This window comes from Eubalaena glacialis, chromosome 8 (assembly GCF_028564815.1).
Source record: "Eubalaena glacialis isolate mEubGla1 chromosome 8, mEubGla1.1.hap2.+ XY, whole genome shotgun sequence".
Taxonomy (NCBI): Eukaryota; Metazoa; Chordata; class Mammalia; order Artiodactyla; family Balaenidae; genus Eubalaena; species Eubalaena glacialis.
Window position 1 is genome coordinate 75,654,060 of NC_083723.1, and position 21,190 is coordinate 75,675,249.

Consider the following 21,190-nt stretch of genomic DNA (forward strand, 5'->3'; position numbering starts at 1 on the left):
ATAAATGAACAATTTTGAAACACTGAAAGTGAACAGAAATACCATATTTCCTCTAGCCCATAGGTAACTATAAAAATTAAAGAAGAAAATCTAAGAAGGTAAAAGGTAAAGGAGACACAAAAAGATCTGAGACAATAGACGGGATTAAATTATGCAAATCTGCAAGGGGATCAACAGAAAAAATAGAGAAATGTTAAGACTGTTTGGGAATTCAAACATAAATAGTCCTTCTGTGGAAGTGCCCAGAATACCTGATTTCATCTTTTCAGCGACTTCTTTTAGAAACCCTATCAATCTTATGTTCAGAAATCTATGCTGGATTGACTTTACACAGTAACACAATTTTAAAAGCCTTTTTAAAGCCAGGGGGTGTGGAGGTGGGCAGGGGAGTGAAACTGTAGTATCATTTAATAAAGCACCTATATATCAACCTGGAAAATAGCTTTGGCATTTACTTTATTAGTCAACGTTTTATTTTAAGGAAAAGCACTGGGTATCTTTAAAAAAATACAGCAACCACAAATTGAAAGGCCTCCTGATGCTGCACTGTTTGAGGAGTTTATTCCTTTCCACCGATTGCATGTGGCCTGGGGGCCACTTTCTAGCTGGGAGACCCCCGAGGAGGGTGCCACTTTCTGTCTAAAGAATGAGGGGCTGGACACAGAGACCAGTTAATCTGACCAGTCAGCTCCTTTATAGCTCCATGTTTCCCACACCTCCTTTGTTGACACTCTTAGGGGAGAGATATGTGTTGCTTTAAATCTGGGTTTACTATACTGTAACGACTATGGATAAATGGAACATCTCAGGCTGCAGAGTTGTCAATCTGAAGTCTAATCTACGCACAAGACTTCAGAAAGAGAGGAAAAAGGCATACAATGGAACACAAAGGCCAAAAAGCTGCTCTTCTCTGCTTAGTATAACAGTCCTATAGTTGACTGGGGGCTATAAATATTAGTTTAATGATACACAAACTGCTATGTGGCCTCAAAGTTGCTCTCCAAAATAGATACTCAAAAAAAATTAATAATAATAATAATGCTGTGCTTGCGTTTAGTGCCATGGGTCCATTCTCCCTGCCTCAGTGGATGAAAAGTCATAGATATTTAGATTTAATACAACCATGAGTTCACATATAGGTGCTTTTCACAAGTAGCCACTGAAATTATAAACTTGTCAAAGAATGCGGCAAATGGCTGTAAGAATGTTTACACACTCCTAGATAGAGTAGATATCTAGAATAGAACATCAAAGGTACTATAAAATCATAGTCTCTCTGCAGATAAAACACTTTTCATTCAGTTCTATATGAAGTTTATCATCGAGGAGGATGACAATAAACTGTATACCTCTAGAGCAACCATGTCTCCCAAAAGGCACAAATAATGATTTTTCACTTGAAATAATAATCTTCATGTAAAAATAATTGAGAAGGTGAGGAAAGAGAGAAGGGTGAAGGGATCCATCGACCACATAGCTAATCATTTGTGGATTCTTTCAAATGAGGGATGTGGAACCATAACTAGGACGCATATTTACATGAGGTACCTTACATTCAAATCTATAACTCTTTTATAGTCAAAATAAACCTTCTAACATTAGCCTTTTATACACTCAATATCAGAAAACATTCAGTGCACATTAAAGTGATCTTGGTCAAAAGCCACTTTATTTGCTACATCTTTAAATCTGTCTGCCCTCCTGTCCTTGGCTTGGGCTATATGGCAACATCGCCCAACTTGAGACTGATGGATCATTTTATTGTAGTCTCGACAATCACATCCCTTCCTGTCATGAAAACTGCTGTTTATACTTTATCATTTTGGATAATTAAACTGCTTTTCAAATGTTTTCAAAGACTTTCAGAAGAGAGGTCCGTTATGGAAGACATAGACACATAGAGGAGAAAACATTGCCTTCTAATGGGCCCTTTAGTTTGGGCCTCCAAGATGATTACACACGGAGATGAAATGGGTTTTGTCCTCGGACACTACTGGCAGAGATCAAATTTAGAGGATATTTCTGAAATCTTGTCTGCAGATTCCATTCCTCTCAAGAAAAAGGAGAGAAAATTAGAAAATTCAGAAGTACTCTTTATATCAAAGCATCTGATTGATCCCATTAATTTCTGAGCTCACTAGGGTCGCCTCGCAAGAGAAGTTTTCTTTAAGAATGGCAGAGCTGCATGATGACAGCTATCAAACTTTGGTTTTAAAGAAGGGGATTTAACATAGATTTCTCACTTTTCTATGGATTAAAAAAATAGAGAGTTCCGAACATCAGATTCTACCCCTTGCCAGCTGTTTGGATAACTTCACAGTTGCTGCACCCTTGGGGTTTTAGGTTTCTTTGAACCCTCTGCGACCTGTTGGGGCTTCCCAGCCCAGCTGGTAGAACCTTCCATATCTTACTTACACATCAGTGCAGAATGACCTGCTGGGACTCACGTCCCACCGATGATAAATACCCTCAATAAACAGTGTGAAAGTTGTTTTCATTAAAACACGTCATTCATGTCACAGATAAGGGTGGCTAAAAGGCTTTGTTAAAGAACAAAAGTTTAGGCCACAAAGGGTTAGAGTATTGGCAAGTTGGAAGCTACCAATGCATCAGCAGCTGTGGCCTCCTGTGTCTTTGGTGCATTTGTTTAACTCAGCAGGACACACTGCTGTGGGGCTCACAGGCGCCCCCAGGTGAGACTAGCAGATGTGCTCTGGCACCGAAAAAGAATAGCCACTGAGGCAGGCGCTGTAGCCCCCAGAAGGAAGATGGACAGCCTGGAGGATTCCCAGGGAGCAGCCAGCTGGCAGCAGAGCGCCTTGAGGCAGTAAGCAAGCTGTGGAGGCCCTAAGTTCTGTCGGACGTTTTGTTCTCTTGTTCAATTAATTACTCAGTAAAACTGCCTCTAGACTGTGCACACTTTAAAGGCAGAGCACATGGTTTGGACAAATACCAATTATGGGGAGACACATATACAGCCCTGACCACTATATTTACAACATCATCCGGTCATAATCTTTAAAGACCATTTGATGGATGATGATGACGTGATTGTGACTGATTGTTTTTAGGCATCTGGCAAAATACACTTGTGTGTAACAGCTGCTTTTTTTTTAATTTTAAAAATGTTTACATATGTACAATTGTCCTTGTATGCTGATATAAATATGAAAAGTAAAAAAAAGAAAAAAAAGAAAAATACATGTTTACAGTTAGCATATGGGATATTGGCCTCTCAAGCTTTAAAGTCCTGCAGAAGAAATCCTATATGCCTTAGCCCTGCATGCTAGTTTCTATTATGGGATGTTGTTTCCTTAAATGTAGAAAACAATAAACAGAAGCTTCATGCACATAGCATTACTGTCTACAATGAGGATGTGCTTCAGAATGTCAAGTTCTGAATCCACTATTGTCCCTTAGGAAACTTGCTACATTTGGGTCATGTGAGTTAATTTCAGTGATATTTCTACATATATCTGTCATGCGGATTATCCATTAACATACCAGTACCTTAGCTGTTCCATGTTATAGTGTAACATTTCAGTAGTTCTTTTCATGGTTCAATTAAATCTGAAGCCAATGACAAAAAGAAAATGGTATCCAGATGTGAGTCTCGGCTTCCTCTCCTCTGTGGCATTCAGAGATGTTTTCGAGTTGTTTGAAGAGCAGATAGATTTTCAGTGATTCAGTGAGGCTGAGTTTCTATAAAAGTTGAAGTAAACAGTTTCGATGTATCATATGTAAACAGCTGATCTTAAATGGATGTCTCCCATAGCTGCACAACAGAGAAAAGCAAAATTTCACACTGTGAAAGCAGGAAACAGACATATTCTGAGCTACAAAGATGAAAAAGATTCGGTAATTTCATCTATACTTATGTGATTGTGGATGCGAAGTCTCATAATGGATAAAATAAACACTCTAACTTTTAGTTCTCTTTTTCCTCTAAACCTGAGTCTCAACGTTTTTTTAACAACGGCCACTTTTCAATGCAAAAAACCCTCACATCCTCATTTAATATTGGGCTGGCCAAAAAGTTCTTTCGGTTTTAAAGTAAAAATAAAAGACGCGTTTTTCATTTTCACCAAGAACTTTATTGAACAACATATTCACCCTTTTGTTCCACTACTTTCTGCCATTTTTCAGGCAACTTCATAACTCCATCTTCCCAAAACGTTTTACCTTTTTGAGCAAAGAACTGTTCCAGGTGCCTTTTACAGTCTTCCAGGGAACTGAAATTTTTTACATTAAGAGAATTTTGTCAAGACCGAAATAAAAGGAAATCCGAAGGTGCAATGTCTGGTGAATACGGCAGATGAATCAGAACTTCCCAGGCAAGCTGTAACAGTTTTTGCCTGGTCATCAAAGAAGCATGCGGTCTTGCGTTATCCTGATGGAAGATAATGCGTTTTCTGTTGACTAATTCCGGATGCTTTTTGTTGAGTGCTGCTTTCAGTTGGTTTAACTGGATGCAGTACTTGTGGGAATTAATCGTTTAGTTTTTCTGGAAGGAGCTCATAATAGAGGACTCCCTTCCAATCCCACCGTATACGCAACATCACCTTCTTTGGATGAAGACCCGCCTTTGGTGTGGTTGGTGGTGGTTCATTTCACTTGCCCCACACTTTCTTCCGTTCCACGTTATTGTACAGTATACACTTTTCATCGCCTGTCACAATTTGTTTTAAAAATGGAACATTTTCATTACGTTTCAGTAGAGAATCGCATGCGGAAATATGGTCAAGAAGGTTTTTTTTTGCTTACGGGGAACCCAAACTTCAAAGCGATTCAAATAACCAAGCTGGTGCAAATGATTTTCAGTGCTTGATTTGGATATTTTGAGTATGCTGGCTATCTCCCACGTGGTATAACATTGATCGTTCTCAATTAATATCTCGATTTGATCGCTATCAACTTCAACTGGTCTACCCGACTGTGGAGCATCATCCAGTGAGAAATCTCCAGCACGAAATTTTGCAAACCACTTTTGACATGTTCAATCAGTCACAGCACCTTCTCCATACACTGCACAAATCTTTTTCTGCGTTTCAGTTGCATTTTTACCTTTCTTGAAATAATAAAGCATAATATGCTGAAATGTTGCTTTTTTCTTCCATCTTCAAAATTAAAATGGCTACACAAAAATTCACCAATTTTGATAAGTTTTTTTTAAAATGCACGCTGACACGACAGCTGTCACAATACAATCCAACAAAATTGTTTCGAATGCAGTTAAAGACAACTAAGTGCTACTAGAGCCATCTTACGGAAAAAAACGAACGAACTTTTTGGCCCATCCAATATTACTTGAACTTTTGAATAAATTAAATATTGTGTCTCATATGAAATAATTTAAAATATTATTTTTTAAAACTACACATACCCTTATTTTCCCCAGGATTCTGATACAGCCATCTAGAACAGTGGTTCTCAACCCAGCTGTACATTTCAATGATCTGGGGATGTTTTAAAAATCCCACTTCCTAGACAGCACACCAGACCAACTAAATCAAAATCTCTCTGGGTGGGACTCAGGCATCAGTATATTTTAAAAGTCCTTCAGACAATTCTGTACAGTCAATGCTGAGAACTACTGACCTTAGGAAAGTGTGAGTCCATTAATACCACCACCGCCCACTTAAAAATCATTGCCCTGGGCCTGTGGTCAGGCTATACACTCTCCAAATCCATCACTATCTGCTAAACAATTGTCCTCTCTCAGGAGCGGACATATCAGAGTAGAATGATGTATCCAGGGCAGGATGTCAATTTCGTAATTCCCTCACCTCTTCCCTCTCCTGGCCTCTGCCACCGTTTCTTTATACCAGCCCCACTGATATCTAATTTCTAAAATGTTCAGTAATTGCCTTAATGGACTGAATACAAGTTTGGCATGATCAAATATAAGTGCAATTCAGTTCACCAGAGAAGGAAGGCCAATTAAAAAAAAAGAAAAAAGATCAAGCTGATAAAATATGTTTCCAGGCAATATGATGTGGGTATAATTATTATGAACATGAACAAAGAAAGACTAAGATTAGTGTAACATAGGTTGCATCCAATTTCCATCCAAATCTCATTTTTACTGGAAATCTGGGGCCGGTCATAGTATGATACCCAATGAGTTTCTGAGGGAAAAAAAAGGAGAAATAGCAAAGGACTAAGTGGATGTTTCTCTACAGATTCTCTTAATATGTTCTCTTGACTCTTCATGGAAATATTCTGTTACCTACTTTCGGTCCACTTTATATGTCCTTTTCATTAAAAAAAGACACCAAATCTCTCAACTGTGAGGATCTTTGTGTGTGGATGACACCTGTTGGTGGAGACAAGTGAAAATGAATGGTTAAGCAGGAGATGTGCAGGGCGTCTGAGGGACAGAAGATCTGGATTGATGCTCAGATGATGATACAGAGTAGTTAAGAGTCCAGACTTCAGCTTCAGTGAGCCCAGTTTCTTCACAAATGGTTACGAAGATTAAATAATAAATGACAGCTCGCAGAAAGAAGAGAGGAACAAAGGAATGACACTGGGAAAACCTGAAGGTCACGATTATCCCAGTGAGGAAAAAGGAGCAAAGAATTGCCAAGCCATCGCTTTTAAGAATAGGCATGACCTTGGCCATGTCTGGATAGCTGTAACAGAAGGCTTGCTGATAGAAAGGTCTGCTCGTTAGATTGTCCACAGCCCACAAAGACAGCCCAGAGACAGGGGCTGCCTATTCTGTAGGATTCTGCTACTTGCTCATGGAAACCAAGAACCAAGCAGACCTTTCACACAACTGTCTCCAAGGCTACAGTCTTCACAGCTGCCCCACTCAGCCTAGAGAAAGGTCAAGGGCCAGCCATTTCTTCTGGAGGATGTCATTTCCATGGGCTCTCATGTGGGAACATCTCCAAACACCTGCACCCTGGCATGACAACAGTTAAAAGAATGTCCCCAGTTAGATAGAACAAAACAGCAATGTAGACAATTTATCAGGGAGAAAATGTGAAGTGTTCTACTTCAGCAATTCCCTGGGGAGAGAAGGAATGACATCAGCCTAAGGTTTCATTACCACATACTTATATCACAAACAAGTGGATGCCTACTCACAAGTCTTTTTTTTTTTTTTTTTTAAGGCCAAAAGCTGAGTGCTGGGAATCTGAGTTATCTTCTTCCATTCCATCTTTTACCATTGCCCATATTAATATATGAAGGTAATTTTTTGTATGGTTAATAAAATACCACTGATTGTTTTTAAACTCTTTTTGATTATAGTGATCTAATCAGCTCTTAATGAGTCATGTTTTCTTACTGACTCTGAATTGATCAAGTTAAAATTTGAATGATCCATGTTTACCTTGGACCCCATAATGTAAGTTCAGGGTCCAAGAGGCTCTGAAATATCTTTCAAAACCAAAAAGCCGGGCTTCCCTGGTGGCACAGTGGTTGATAATCTGCCTGCCAATGCAGGGGACACGGGTTCGAGCCCTGGTCTGGGAGGATCCCACATGCCGCGGAGCAACTAAGCCCATGTGCCACAGCTACTGAGCCTGCGCATCTGGAGCCTGTGCTCCGCAACAAGAGGGGCCGCGACAGTGAGAGGCCCGCGCATCGCGATGAAGAGTGGCCCCCGCTCGCCACAACTAGAGAAAGCCCTAGCACAGAAACGAAGACCCAACACAGCCAAAAATAAATAAATAAATTTATTAAAAAAAAAAACCAAAAAGCCTAGGAACCCAGGACCCACTAGCAGATAAATCTGTCCAGGCTTTTAAAGCTTTATTTTTTTGCAACATTATTTCTGAGAAGATCAAAATTATAGTGTAACTGACCACAAGAGAGCCTGGACACCAATAAAGGTAATTATTCTTTAGTTATATCTTTCACGTAAGTTTCTGAGGGTTGGTCTGCCTCTCTAAACTCGACTGTATCTCAAATTTCACATAATGGATGTGTTCTGGGAATATTGTGAGACTAAATAAAATCATAATTTAAATGTAAAGGAGAACTTAGTATTTACATGAAAATTCTGATGAATCATTTTTATAAAAATAGTAAATTCCAAATATGTTTTTAATGTTTTTTTTTAAATAAAAGGTTGCTAAATTTCACCATACCCTTTGCCATACTCTTAATATTACAGAGTTTCAAGGTTCCTTTCCTTGTACAGTTATCCAAATTCCACCCCCATCCCCAAGACACTGATCTGACTTTCTGTCATGGGTTCCTATTTTTTAAATCCTACTGGGTGTTATTAGCCAACAAAAGGCCTGAGTAAGCAAACTGGGCATGGAAATGAGGCTGGTTTACTTAATCTCTGGCATTTCAAGGTATATGTAAAAACTGATAAAGCAAAATACACTCTCTGTTTTGTCTCTTCCAGGTTGTAATATATTAGCTGCAATGAATAATAAAAGATACAAATATATAGCAGTGAATGATTAATATATGCCAAATATTTCTAGAATTCATCAATAATTAAACAAATTTGCCAATACAAATCTGGGCCCAAAAGCCCCAAGAATCTACTATTTTCCAAACTCAATTTTTTTCATGTTCTTATGAACAAAAAAAGGAAAAATGGCTCTCTCTTTTAAAACATCAACTCACAGATAAACGATCATGACTGAGGATGTTAGCATATGGAAGAAGTTCCCACATACCCTGGCACTTTGTCGGTTCATTTTCTTCTCCTCATCGGGAAGGGGAGGCATTGGATAAGGGTATTTTCTGCTGGAGGCAATAGACCCAGTTGACGAAGAAGGAGACTTGGCAGGAGATAAAGTCCTGAGACGTTGAGAACACATGAAATACATATTATGTGATTGCCTAATATCTTTTCAAATATCTGAAAAGTGGGTTCAGAAAGAACCCTCTGATTTCTACTTTCATAGGCCACTACTGCAAAGGTTTAACTACTGGGACATACTCTGTCATTCACAACACTAGAATGCTAGAATTTTATCTTCCTAACTTCATAACTGCAATGGATTGTTTAAATATTAGTACACAGAATACTTTTCAGCTAGAAAGCCACTAATGAGGTTTTTTATAGAATAGATTTTTAAAAAGCTAAAATGAAGAAGGGATTAAAAAATACTCTAAGAGCTCATAATGGTAAATTAAGTGTACGATATATTAATAGTCTACCTTATTTTTATCACTTAATGTAAAAAATGTTTTTAGTGCAGTAATTCCAATTATAGTTTTAAGATCTGAAAATACAACTGATACATTTATTAGTTACTAAGTCACACACCAGTTTACACAAAACTCATGCATTCAGAGGCCAGTGTGTTAGTTGTGAAAGAACAAAGGCAAATACGAGGGTTTTAATAACGCATTAGTAAACATGCAAGCAGTAAGGAGTGCAGAGTTCCAGCCAAACAAAGAGTCTGATGAGAACATACAAAAATGGTCTGATTAGTCCCTACAATCATCATTTCTGTATAGGGGAGGATTCTAAGCCATAGACATAGATCTTGGTAACTCATGTAGGGTATACTTGTCATGTCAATGAGGTGGCAACACTTTAATGACTGGAATTTTACTAAAACTAAAACAAAACACAACAACAAAAACTCTTCCTATTTGGATAACATGTGTTCTCCTCATCATGGAGATATTCCATATGAAAGATCTGCATAAGCTCTTGGTGCATTATGCTGTTCTTGTTTGATTCTGCATGCACAGTGGTAATATTTGTGACTAAGCAGAGTGCACTGGAAGAGACCATATCTGCTATTTTGTCTTTAAAGTGAAAAAAAAACAGCTGAGAGTGAAAAGCCTAGATTTACACTGTGTCAATGAAAAATAAACATGATAATTTGGCAGTAGCTCCCCATTCACAAATGTCACCACTACACATCCATGACTCCTTCATTCCTGGTGCAAGGTGGTAATGACCACATCACCGAACTGGTGGCACTGCCATGCTGGAGCACAGGTACTTATTTCAGTGGGGTGCATTGCATCTGCTGTAAGTGACTGAGTCAGCCTGCGGGTGTTTGTGGTGTGGTAGCCTTCTGTAGGGGGAGATCTAGTTACTGTACTGCCTGCACCAAATGAAGATGTCCTTTTCTCCCTGATTTTAAATTTCCGTTCCTATCTATATATTATTCTTTGCTCTGGTTCTGCTGTAGTTTTCAAATCAGTTTTTATTTTATGGACACTAAATTCAAGCTAAGATTTGAAAATAATTTTTCCTACGAACCCTGAGATTTGGCTCAATTTTAAGACTCAAGAGTGATTCAGTTTACTTTACATCTGTAATTCCTAATGTTTCCTCTGTTTCTGGAAAATGTCCAGGACCACTCCTTAATGTGAACTGTCACAATATTGCAGCTGCTGGACCTCTGTTGTATTAATGCTCTCCATTGCGGAGCAGATGGGTGGAACTAAGAATGTAAGTACTTCAAATCCTCTAAAGTACTATTTTTTTTTTTAAAGTACTATTAAAGCAATGTACTACCACATCTTTGTCTAATTCAGAAATTCATGATTATTTTCAATTTTAGGAAGACATTTCAAATAGGACTATGATCTTTAGAAAACAAATTCAGTATGTGTAGCATGAGCATATACTTTTGTATGTAAAGATTTAAATACATCTTTCTAAAACTACGGATATTAACCTGGGTTTGGATTTTAGCCTAATCACTACTGATAAGATATCCATGTTCAGAAAAACGAGTCAGGTACGCAAACAGCTAAATCTTGTTTACTTTAGGGGATCATACAAACTGAGTCCTCTTTTTCATTCTCTGCAGTGTGTGTGGGTGTCCATAGGATGAGGTATTATTGGCTTATAGCTTCAAAGTCATGCCAGCCATTCACTCGGCCATGGGTCCAAGTGACCCGCTTTGTATACATATAGGGCCATTCCAATGAGGTGCTGGAAGTCCAGTCTTCCCCTCAAATAGCTTTCCCTGGCCAAAGCCAATGAGTTTAAAAAAAAACATAGAGGTGTCCTCCAGAACCCCACAGAAACTGCACATTTACTTCTCACACTAACACACTAGTTTAACTGACACTTTGGACCCTAATGGGAAGAGAAACCAAGCAGCACAGTTTAGTAGGGAGCAAGGGGCATCAGGTGTGAGGTTGGGTAGTGTGTGACAGCATCAAGGGAATTATCTTGGGGGGATGGACAGCACCAGAGCAGGCGTCAAAATAAGAGTAGAGAACAAGGCAGGGTAAATCAGTTTAGGGAAAGCAAAAACAAACTTCATATTTCACAAATGTCTAAGAGAGACATTTCTTCAAAACCACCTCCAGGCTCTTTTCTGACCTTGGCTACTTGGTTGGTGGTTCCAAGCCCAGCTCATTCACTTACAAAGTAAATTTTGGACAAATGCTAACCGTTATCATTACTGCGTTTTTAAAAACCATAATAACCATAGTGGGTGCCATTTAGAATTACACAGTGAAGGTACGTCCCTGTGCCAATGGATTGTGGTGTGTCTTGGGGCTACATCAGACCTCCTGGGTTTGCCTTCTGTAGATAGGCAAGGCCAATCTCACTTCTGTCCCCCAGAACAGGCAAAAACCAGGCCAGTCACACACGTGGGACACACGCCTACTACTTATTCACTCGGCTGTGCTCATGTGCAAATTTTATAGTAGTCTGATGGAAAAGGAAGAGATTTTGGAGTCAGAGCCAGGCTTGTAATTCAGGTTCTGACACTTACTGGCTGTGCTATCTCGAGTTACTCTTTTGCTTCATAGAAAGGGAATAAGAATGCCTACATCTCATGATGTTGTGAGAAATAAAGGAACAATGCAGGCACTCAGACAGTTATTACCATTAGTTTCTTTCCAGAGTTACTGCATTTCCACAAGATCATGGAAGAGAACTCACAAACCACTGATGAAGTGAGTAATCCAGTGGATAATATCCAATAGTAAGGAAACCTTCTAAGAGCTTGTAAAGCACAGTCACCAACAGAACTGCCCCCAGGATCTAGCTGTGAGAAGATAATGCTCTCACTCTGACCTCACCTGCTCCTTTGTGATGATCTGAATATATACTGACAACAATTTGAGCAAACGCTGTCATACGAGAACTGGGTAAGGGAGCCCAAGTAAGGCACTCTGATCGCTCAAAATCTTTTGGCATTTGCTTTGCTCTTCATAGTAATATGGATACAATTTTTTTTTTTTAATGCTGGGCAGTATTTCGGACCAGTTTTCTGCAAAGTCCCCATTGCATTTTAATAAGGATGCCACAAACCCCACACCACATGGGTGATTAATAAAATGATCTTTGCCCTCACTGGTGGTTCTGGCAGGAGAGGTAACCCTGAATGACCAGGCGGCAGATGACGCAGACCTGAGCTTAACCATAGGGCTGGCAGAGCATTAGCCACGGTGTGGATGCTCTGTGCCTCCTACATGAGGCTTGGTGTGGACAGACAGTGGATGAAATTCACTCTGTTGCGCTAGAATCATTGCGTTGCAAGCCCTGGGATACCTCAATTATTCACCACTTCCACAAAAATTCTATGTTGATTTCCAAGTCTTACAGGCATAACCCTTATTAACCCCAAAATGACAGTTAACTTGTAACCCTCCTCTGAATTATATCTAGCCTTTAAACATAAATGTGGATTTTTAATAAGGAATTCTTCCTATGACTATCCACTGTAGGACCAACATCTCATATTACAAGAGGAGATAAAGGAACCCTCTACAATTGCCCTTGCAGCTTTGCGCGTGCAACTGGGGGAGCTGAAGCATTTCCCCATCCAAATTACATTTAGTCATGCAGCTTCTGGGCAGACCTGGGGGCTGGTTTTAAGAAATGTGAACTCTTCTCTGGGAGCCACATAAACTACTCAGCTTACCCAGGGAGGTGAATCAACTCTTCCGGAGTACCATTTCACAAATTACTGCTGCAAAATGCTAAGTCCATTTAGGTATATAAGGCCTACCCCATAAGGGACCAAAGTCATTGTGTTTTGGTTCCATGGCTAATACAAATTATAATCTGCCCACAAGCCTGAGGAAAAGAGAAAAGAGAAATAGGACTGCAGGTGAGCCAAGATTCCAAATAACATTCAAAATCATCTTACCTGTCTTCCTGACGCTGGCCATCTTGGGAGCTACAGGTGAGGGTGGGATGTTTGAATGTGAGTGTATGTATATGAGGTTCAGTGGAAAGTGGTATTAGCAGAGGGACAGGGCAGGAGGGAAAGATGGGGTATAAAAGCAGGAGATATTTTTGTGAGCAGGCAGGGGTTATGCTTCCCTTGGGTTATATGCAAATGTATGGATCAAATTAAAATGCAGGTAGGTCTAATCATTTTCTCAAACTATACATGTCTAAACTAAATGGTACACTGGAAGAGAAAGTCCACCTTATATGGGTGCTGAGAGTTAAAAACACATACATATTTTGATATCTGATAAATGCTGACCCAAGTCATGGTAATAAGTAATCTGAAAGCTTATTATTGAAGTTATGTTCAGAAGAGGTAGTAATTGAGTCTATATTGCTTTACATTACTGTCCACAAAGTAGTCAGATATAAAGTCGATGTTTACATCTAGGAAGTCAGTTTGATATTATAAAGAGTGAAAAAAATGCCATTAAGAGCCTTGGAAATTCTCTCTGACCTCTAATGTTACATGAGCTGCAGTGAACTGAGTAAATTTGCTAGTTTCTAAAATGTAGGAGTATTCTGTCTGCTCTTTTGTGAATCAAGATCGTGTTTCTGATCTGTTTCCTCTTCTATCTGAAGGGTAAGACAATGACATTCTTATTGGAATAAAAAATTCCTTTTGATGCTTTTTGAGAATCTGTAAAACCCTTTTCCAGCATAGCCTTCTCTGATAGCAAATGGTTGTACTGAACAAATAAAGCCTAAACTTATTCCACACACTCTCGTGTGGTCAATATTATCTCAACAATTTTCAAGTTCCATCAAATCAGTGTTTTTACTCAAAGTAAAATTCCACCACATTTCATTTGGTTTCTTTTCATGTTTTTCCTTGAGTTTTTGTATGCACTATGCACTCTTCAGGCAGTAGGTAGGAAAAATGCATTATGAAACCGCTAGATTCTAGAAATTAAATTGTTCAGGTTAATAGTGCTTCTTTATTAGTGGAAAGTATGTTTCATGCCCATAGAACACTACATAGCATAGCATGAAGAGAAAGCTACTAAAAAGCTCAAGATGGGGATAGGGACATGCACTAAATGGCAACCCTTTCAAATGGCTTCATTTGAAACATTCAGAAAAGAACTAGACTTGCTCACGAAGCCAAAAACAGAGATCAAAAGGCAGCAAATAAACAAGGACCCTTTCCACCTATGGGAACTTGTATTGGGAGATACAAGATAGAGAGCCAGTCACACTACAGTATTTGAATGTGCTGGGAGAGTTTGAAAAGGATATAAAATTAATTTATAAAATACCTAAAGTATGGTCCTTCAGTGTTTTTATTCACATCTTCTACCCACTTAGCTACATTATAGTCTCTTTTGAACCATGGGTTTAAATACCTGCAGAAAGCAATGGAAGGAACAAAGAAAGCAGAACAAGATAGAAAATCTGAAAATACACAGCACAAGCTTAGCAAGGATGTTCTTCACCCTCCAAACACTAATGACTATGGCAAATAAACCAGGATGGATGCTGGGTGATTATGAGGCAGTCTGTACGATGACATGGCAATAAACTCAGCTACAACAAGGCTCAAGGCATTCTAGAATGCATTCAACCTTTCAGGGAAAGCCTTTCCAGTGGTTTCCCAAAGTGAATCAGAAGCTCTCTTTCAGAGATCTGCCAGCAGTCCCATTCACCCACCTCCAAAGTGGCTTTTTCCAGGCCACCACTCATTTGGCTTCTTGGTTTTCAAAGGATAATGGGCCTTTTTGAGAATATTCAGTTGGCTGCAATTCCAACCTGGTGTTTGGGAATATAACACCCCAAGAACAATTAAAAGGGGCCACGTTCTCTTTCCAATATGAAAGGAAAGATTTTACACGGCCTCTGTCTCACTCCTGAGAGCAGATCCCAAGCTGGAGTCAACGAGAAAGGTGCTATAAGGGGCAGAAAGGGACCCACTCTTCTGATCCTGGAGCCCCAGCGCACAGTAAGTGTGGTCCCAAGAGGCCTCCATGTTCTTGAAGGTGGGTTTAGTAACTTAGGTGCAGCTGCAATGTCCCTTCCTCCCCTTTGTGCACTCCACACTCATGTTTCCAGTAGGAAATGGCCCTCACAGGTTGCCTTCCACGTGTCTGATCACTAAGGAGTGACTGCCAGAGGATAACAACAACCTTAGTTAACATTTCCCTGATGGATCTGGCCAAAGTCTCCATCAGAATTACTGCATAAAGAAAAATGTTAAAGGCAGTAAAATTATGAGTGCAAGGGTTTTGGGGTTTTTTTGTTTTTTTTCAGTTTCTTTTGATTTTTACCCTGGGAACCAAGCAAAATCACATTCTCTTAGAATATGCCCTTGTCAAATAAATACAGTTTCAACAAATTCAGTCATGGAAGAATTTGGAGGTTTTACTGAGTTTTCTCATTTAAAAGGTAACTTCTAGAGATGCTACAGACAATAAAGATTCAAGCTCCATAAAACTTTTAAAGTTACTTGGAAACAAACCAGGGAAAATGATAAAAAACACTGTTTTTTTGTGGTTAAAGTCTGCTTCTTTCCTCCATATTTAGTTTTAGTTAGTAGATACATTTAAATCAAGATACATTTCCACAGTTAAACAAACAAAATTAGATTATTTTTCCATAGTGCTTTTCCTCAACTTGTTAGCTATAACCAATGTACGCCACAAAATAACATCACGAGTTGCCTCCTGAGAGAAGGGCTTCATTGTTTTTCATGCTTACATGACCATCTTTGCTAAGACAGTGTCCCCTGACTTGAGAACAACTCGCACTTCTTTTTGCCTTTAGCCACAATCATTGCCAACTTGTGCTTTCGACAGAGATAGCCAATTAAAACTTGCATAAAGATTTCCACTGAGACTCTGAACAAAAAGAAAAAAGTCAAAAAGCAAGTGCAGCCACACATAAAGGCTAGTGAATGCTCTGGCCTGGGGAAAACCATAGAAAAAGCCCATGCAGCTGTTACCGGGTAAAACACAGCCACACAGCAAACTGAGTCACCCACAGGCAGTCGGCCACTTCCAGGAGGAGACATGTGTTCCTTTCACTGTCAATCTCAGAAGCGCCAAGGGGCAGCCATGGATGTTCCAGGAAACCTACAGCCACATGGCCTGACTTGCACATGGTGGACCTTTCTCTCTGTGTCCGGGAACATCTCAAGAAAGCTGTGGTCACTTCACTAGAGGTCACTGAAGAGAGCTCTCAACTGTAGTTCCCTCTGGGGATGTGCCCATGAAAGTGTCTTCACAGTGGGCCTCCTAACATCTCTAGGTAGTGCTGACTGGAGTGATGGGATTTCATCAAACTGTGATACATCTGCCTACGTGGCTTGACTTGGCTTGTAGCGCAACATGCAAAAAAAAAAAAAAAAAAAATGCGTTCGACAGGAGAGGAGAGCTCTCTGTGTTCTCCAGGATGGAAAGGCAGAGGAAAATTAGCTGGTGCTGGCTGGACCAGGACCACCTCCGAGCAGACGCTGGGGGTCAGTCACAGATCAAATGACCCTGTTCTCAGCCAAGGAAGGGACTTGGAGGCAGATTAAGTGGCAGCCCAAAATGAAGGGGCAGGTGGAGACTGACCTGTGATCCAGACTCCCTGTCTGGGGGCTGTCAGAGCCCCCTGGGTTTATGCCTTGGGATGGGACTGTCTGGGCGAGGGAGTGCCCAGGCTCAGGTGCTTGGGGCTCCCTCCTGTAAAAACACAATATATAATACAAAGTCTAAGCCAAAAACTTTCTTTACATCATGTACAACAGTGAGGAAGATGCAAAACTTTGAGTGGGAAAACAGTACAATAAACAAGGACATTTTATAGCGGAGTATGCATTTGTGAGGCATGGTTTCGTTCATGTCCCGATGTTTCATCATCCTTTGGGATGATGAGATACTAAAGGGAATGTTGAAATAATGGACCCGATAATACCTCATTATCTAAAAAAAATTTTAAAAGAGATGTTTGTCCGTGGTCATTCTGCTCCTCTTATAATTACACAAGTGATACTGCTATATCAGAAGCAAATGGGATTATTTAACAAATACGGAAAGTATTTTAAAAACCTGTCGACATAATTCTTGATATGCTGTGTATTAGGATTTCTTTTAAGAAAAACAAAATAAAACATAGTGTCCGAACAATAAGGTATGTGAGAATGTGAGAACAGTAGTCAGCTTCATGGACTTGGCTCCATTTAGGTTACATGAGTCATGTAACCAAATCTGAAAGTCTGAAAAATCTGAGAGAGTCCTGAACACTTCTTCTTCATAAAGATGACTTCATTATAATGTCTTATTAAATGTAATAATTATCTCACAGGCAAGATTTCTCAAGGGGTATCTATAGTATCATAATATTTGTTACATGATACGTAATTTTTTTAAAAAATAAGTGATCATGCTAGAAAATGTTGCTAAACACCAAGTGTTCCTTGGGTCCTAAACTCATAGCTTTAATACAATATTGGATATTTGGTTGTTGTTCACTTAAGAGTTTTCAAAGCAACAGTAGGAAATACTGTTAGAACACTAAACAGTACAAAAAGGAAGTTCTGAAGAACATTCTGCAGTTTTACCTGTACTCTTGTGAGCAACTGAGACAAGCTAAGAAGCTCTTACCAGGTGACCTCATGCAAAACAAATCAAACAACATTCCAAGAAGAGTTTATCCACAATGAGCCCTAAAGCATTCAAGCGCTTTGGGGATGTATAAGATAAACTCTAACAGATTAGTTATTTGTGATGGAGTTCTATGATGCCAGTCTGGACCATGCAGTGGTATCACTGGAACCTATCTATTGTTTCTAAGGTAAAGTATCCTCTAGTAAACTTTGACAAGCCACTTACAAGACAATACCATCAGCAGGAAGCTCCAAATTTCAGGGCAATGTTATTGTCCTGGACTGAAAAAGGCAGGGTATATGATGGAAAAGCTAACATGAGTTTCTGACAAGCGGTTAACAAATATCTGCTATTCAGATTTTTTTAAGTATTAAGGCATGAAGAAGCAATAGAGATGCAGGGAATCATCACTAGCACTGCAGTGAGAAATAAGTAAAAAAATAAAAAAATTTTTTTAGGTGGGTACAAAGAGTACAGTTAATTAAAACCAGGTGGCAAGGTCCAGAAGGAAACTAAGGATGTGTTTTATTCCATGATGGGAGATAAAGGTTTCAGGAAGCTTGGATTTGCTTGAACTTTCTTAAGTGGAGAAACAAACAAAAAAAGTGTATGGTGTTTACTTCATTATAAATGACTTTAAACGTAACGGCTGACCCTATCCCCACTTTAAAAAAAAAAAGTGTGGCTATCATTTAAAATGGATAGTGTTGCATTTAGTGACAATGATTCCGTTAAAGAGCAAGTTTAGGTAAATGTCCTTTTAAATGTCCTCAGAAGGAAAATTTAAAAGGGAACCATAGTCCAGTAGTCTGAGAGAATGCTTAGATGACAGCCATGAAGCCCTTGGAGCGGTGGTTTCACACTGTGAGCAGTTCTCATGCTCCAGTACGGTGGGAATTTTCCCCTGATGCTTCTAGGTTGTGTGAATACTGGAAAGAGGAAGGGTGACCCCTCTAAATGGCTGGACCCCCGGGTGATGAGAAGAAAGGAATGTTATCAAAATTCCCTTCAAACGGAACTGAAACACCACAATGGCAGGTTACTGGAGGACAAAGCCTGCAGCGAGGGTGAGACCCCCACTATCAAGGAGTATTGGTTTGGGCACAGTTGCGCAGATGCCTATGTAAAAGAGAAAAGCCATGGTTAATTTTAAAACGGCAAAAAAAAAAGAATTAAAAAGACAAAACCAAGACCAAGAGGCATGGTTTACAGTTCTTTGATGATCTGGTTAATTAACTTTTCACACTAATTGCACAGGACCTTGGAGTGTCTTTTTCCATTAGAGGTTCAGACTTACTCAGTTGAATTAGACCGAGGTCTAAATCTTTTGCCTCTGATTTTCTTTCTGTTGCCTCCCAGGTTACCTGAAAAAGATGGTTTATGGCTAGATTTGAATATAAATAAAACAATCGCTGTGTGTTTAATTACGGTATTTCAAGTGGGTGCAGTTCACAACCAGCACCAGCCCAGAACATAGGGCTTTAGAGCATTGTGCAGCCTTTTCAATGTGTCCAGTGAGCTGGTGCTACCAAATCCCATCATTTCCCATCCAAGAAAAGAGAACTGGATTCTCTCATAATAAATGCCCTCCTCTCTGTTGGGAGAAGAGCTTAAGACCTAATAAAAAAGAACAGGTCTTTACAACCAGGAACCACAAAATATAGACTTTAGGTTATGTGGACACATGGGTTGAGAATGCTGCCCTATACCTTGCCAAGAGTTACTGCGAGGTCGCCCATTTTCACAGATGTCTGAAATATGTTTTGTGTCTGGAATCCTTTCACTCCAAGAATGAGAGAGTCCATTTGACCTGAAATTGAAAATGTATATATATTGTTCAAAAATATAATCAAATGAATGTTTTGCAATCAGTAAGCAACATTTCTAAGCATTATTGTGCATTAAAATAAATCAAGAAAGAAAAAATCTGAAATGAAAGAATGAAGAGAACATGAAAGTCTTCATGAAGAAGGCAGAATTACACAACATTCAATTTAAGAAAAGTCAAATACAATGGAACCCCATTACAAGAGTTTGTAATTGAAAAGTATCAGGATGCAATGCAAGCCAATTATATTCCCAAGAACCATACATAGCAAATTCACTACATATTTCGGTTACGTAACCCACGCAACAGAGTTATAATGGGGTCCCACCATAGATGTTTCTTAATTGTAAAGCAATGGCTTCCATTCAAATATTATGAGAACATGGACTTCCAAGAGATTTCATTAAGATTTGCTCAACTGAACCTGGTTAACCTTTATCAAAGTAATATTTAGGTTTTCTTAAACAACAAAATTATTTTCTGAGAATTGGCATTTTTCTCCACAAATATGTTCCCCCCAAACATGACACTGTTGGTTAACTGTCCAATAACTGAAATGAGTCAGATGTTTATCATGGAGGTGTCTCTCACAAAGTCCATGTACCATTAAGACCTTCTACTCTTTGTGTCCTGCCATCTTTAAATGAATTGTCTACAAGAAGCAAAATTAACACACCTACCTTGTACCACATAAGAAAAGCATTCTGACAAACTACATATACTTAGGAGGAGTCACATAATTTGGTACAATATTTAACTGTTTAAAAGTCAAAACCCATTGAGATTTTGCTAAAATCTGGTAATGATTCAAATCGATATTTTAAGCTCTTCTTGAAGTACTTTAGAAAATAGCACTGTACTTTAAATCTTTTCCACATATCATACCAGTTAATTGCTAACAATGTCTATTTTAAAAGGAACTTTCTACTGATGAATGAAAATAGATGGAACTCAGCACAATTATTACATAATTCCCTAGATTTTTCAACACCATTTGCTAAGTATAGAATGACTCCTATTTTGTACAAAAGAACAACATAAATTCTGCTGGAATTCATTGATTTCTACGCTTCTTTACCATATTATTTAATTTAAAATTAAATATTTGACTAAGAAAATAATTATATACTGAGAGAATTTAAGTAAATCTTATTCTCTTAGCCAAAAACTCCCCAATAAATTAAAAGAATAAAATTTTTGAACATCCTACTATAGAACTGTACTCCTTATGCAGAAACTAATCATTTTACTTTCGCTTTAAGCTATGTTATTTGAGTAAAAACATCCTTCATGCTGAGGACAGTTCCACAGAGATTTCCCAGATCTCACTAATTCCTTCTATTCTTTTTCCTGATATTTATAAAGAGTGAGATCCACTGCAGAATTTTTACAGAGTATTTACTCTATTTAGAACTCCAGAAGAGATCATGTTTCTTCTCAATAAACTCGCAATTTCCCTTTCAGTCTACAAAGTAACTACTGTGTCCAAAGTTATGCAGGGGGCTATCAAATCTTTTTTTCTATACATTACACCCCTACCAACAAGTTTAAAGAAACTCTTCCACAGGAATATTTTAGCTTTTTTCAATGTGAATGTAGGTCTCATTTCCTAAAACATTCCAACTATTTATT

At 38.9% G+C, this 21,190-nt stretch overlaps 1 protein-coding gene across 6 annotated transcripts in view; it reads right to left on the bottom strand.

Annotated features, from left to right (window-relative positions):
* Positions 1–1,650: 1,650 nt before the first annotated feature.
* Positions 1,651–21,190, bottom strand: part of ADAM22 (ADAM metallopeptidase domain 22) — a 237,541-nt gene continuing 218,001 nt past the window's right edge. For 2 of the 6 annotated variants that reach the window (XM_061198592.1, XM_061198590.1), the window contains 4 exons: positions 19,440–19,540; positions 19,028–19,094; positions 8,649–8,772; positions 1,651–3,775 (listed from right to left, as the gene is read on the bottom strand). In XM_061198592.1, the coding sequence (XP_061054575.1) occupies positions 3,755–3,775; positions 8,649–8,772; positions 19,028–19,094; positions 19,440–19,540 (313 nt within the window). In that variant the 3' untranslated portion in view covers positions 1,651–3,754. Of the gene's footprint in view, positions 3,776–8,648; positions 8,773–13,058; positions 13,089–14,403; positions 14,491–16,695; positions 16,807–19,027; positions 19,095–19,439; positions 19,541–21,190 lie in introns of all 6 variants that reach the window. The other 4 variants (XM_061198589.1, XM_061198586.1, XM_061198588.1 and 1 more) reach the window with 4 other exon arrangements.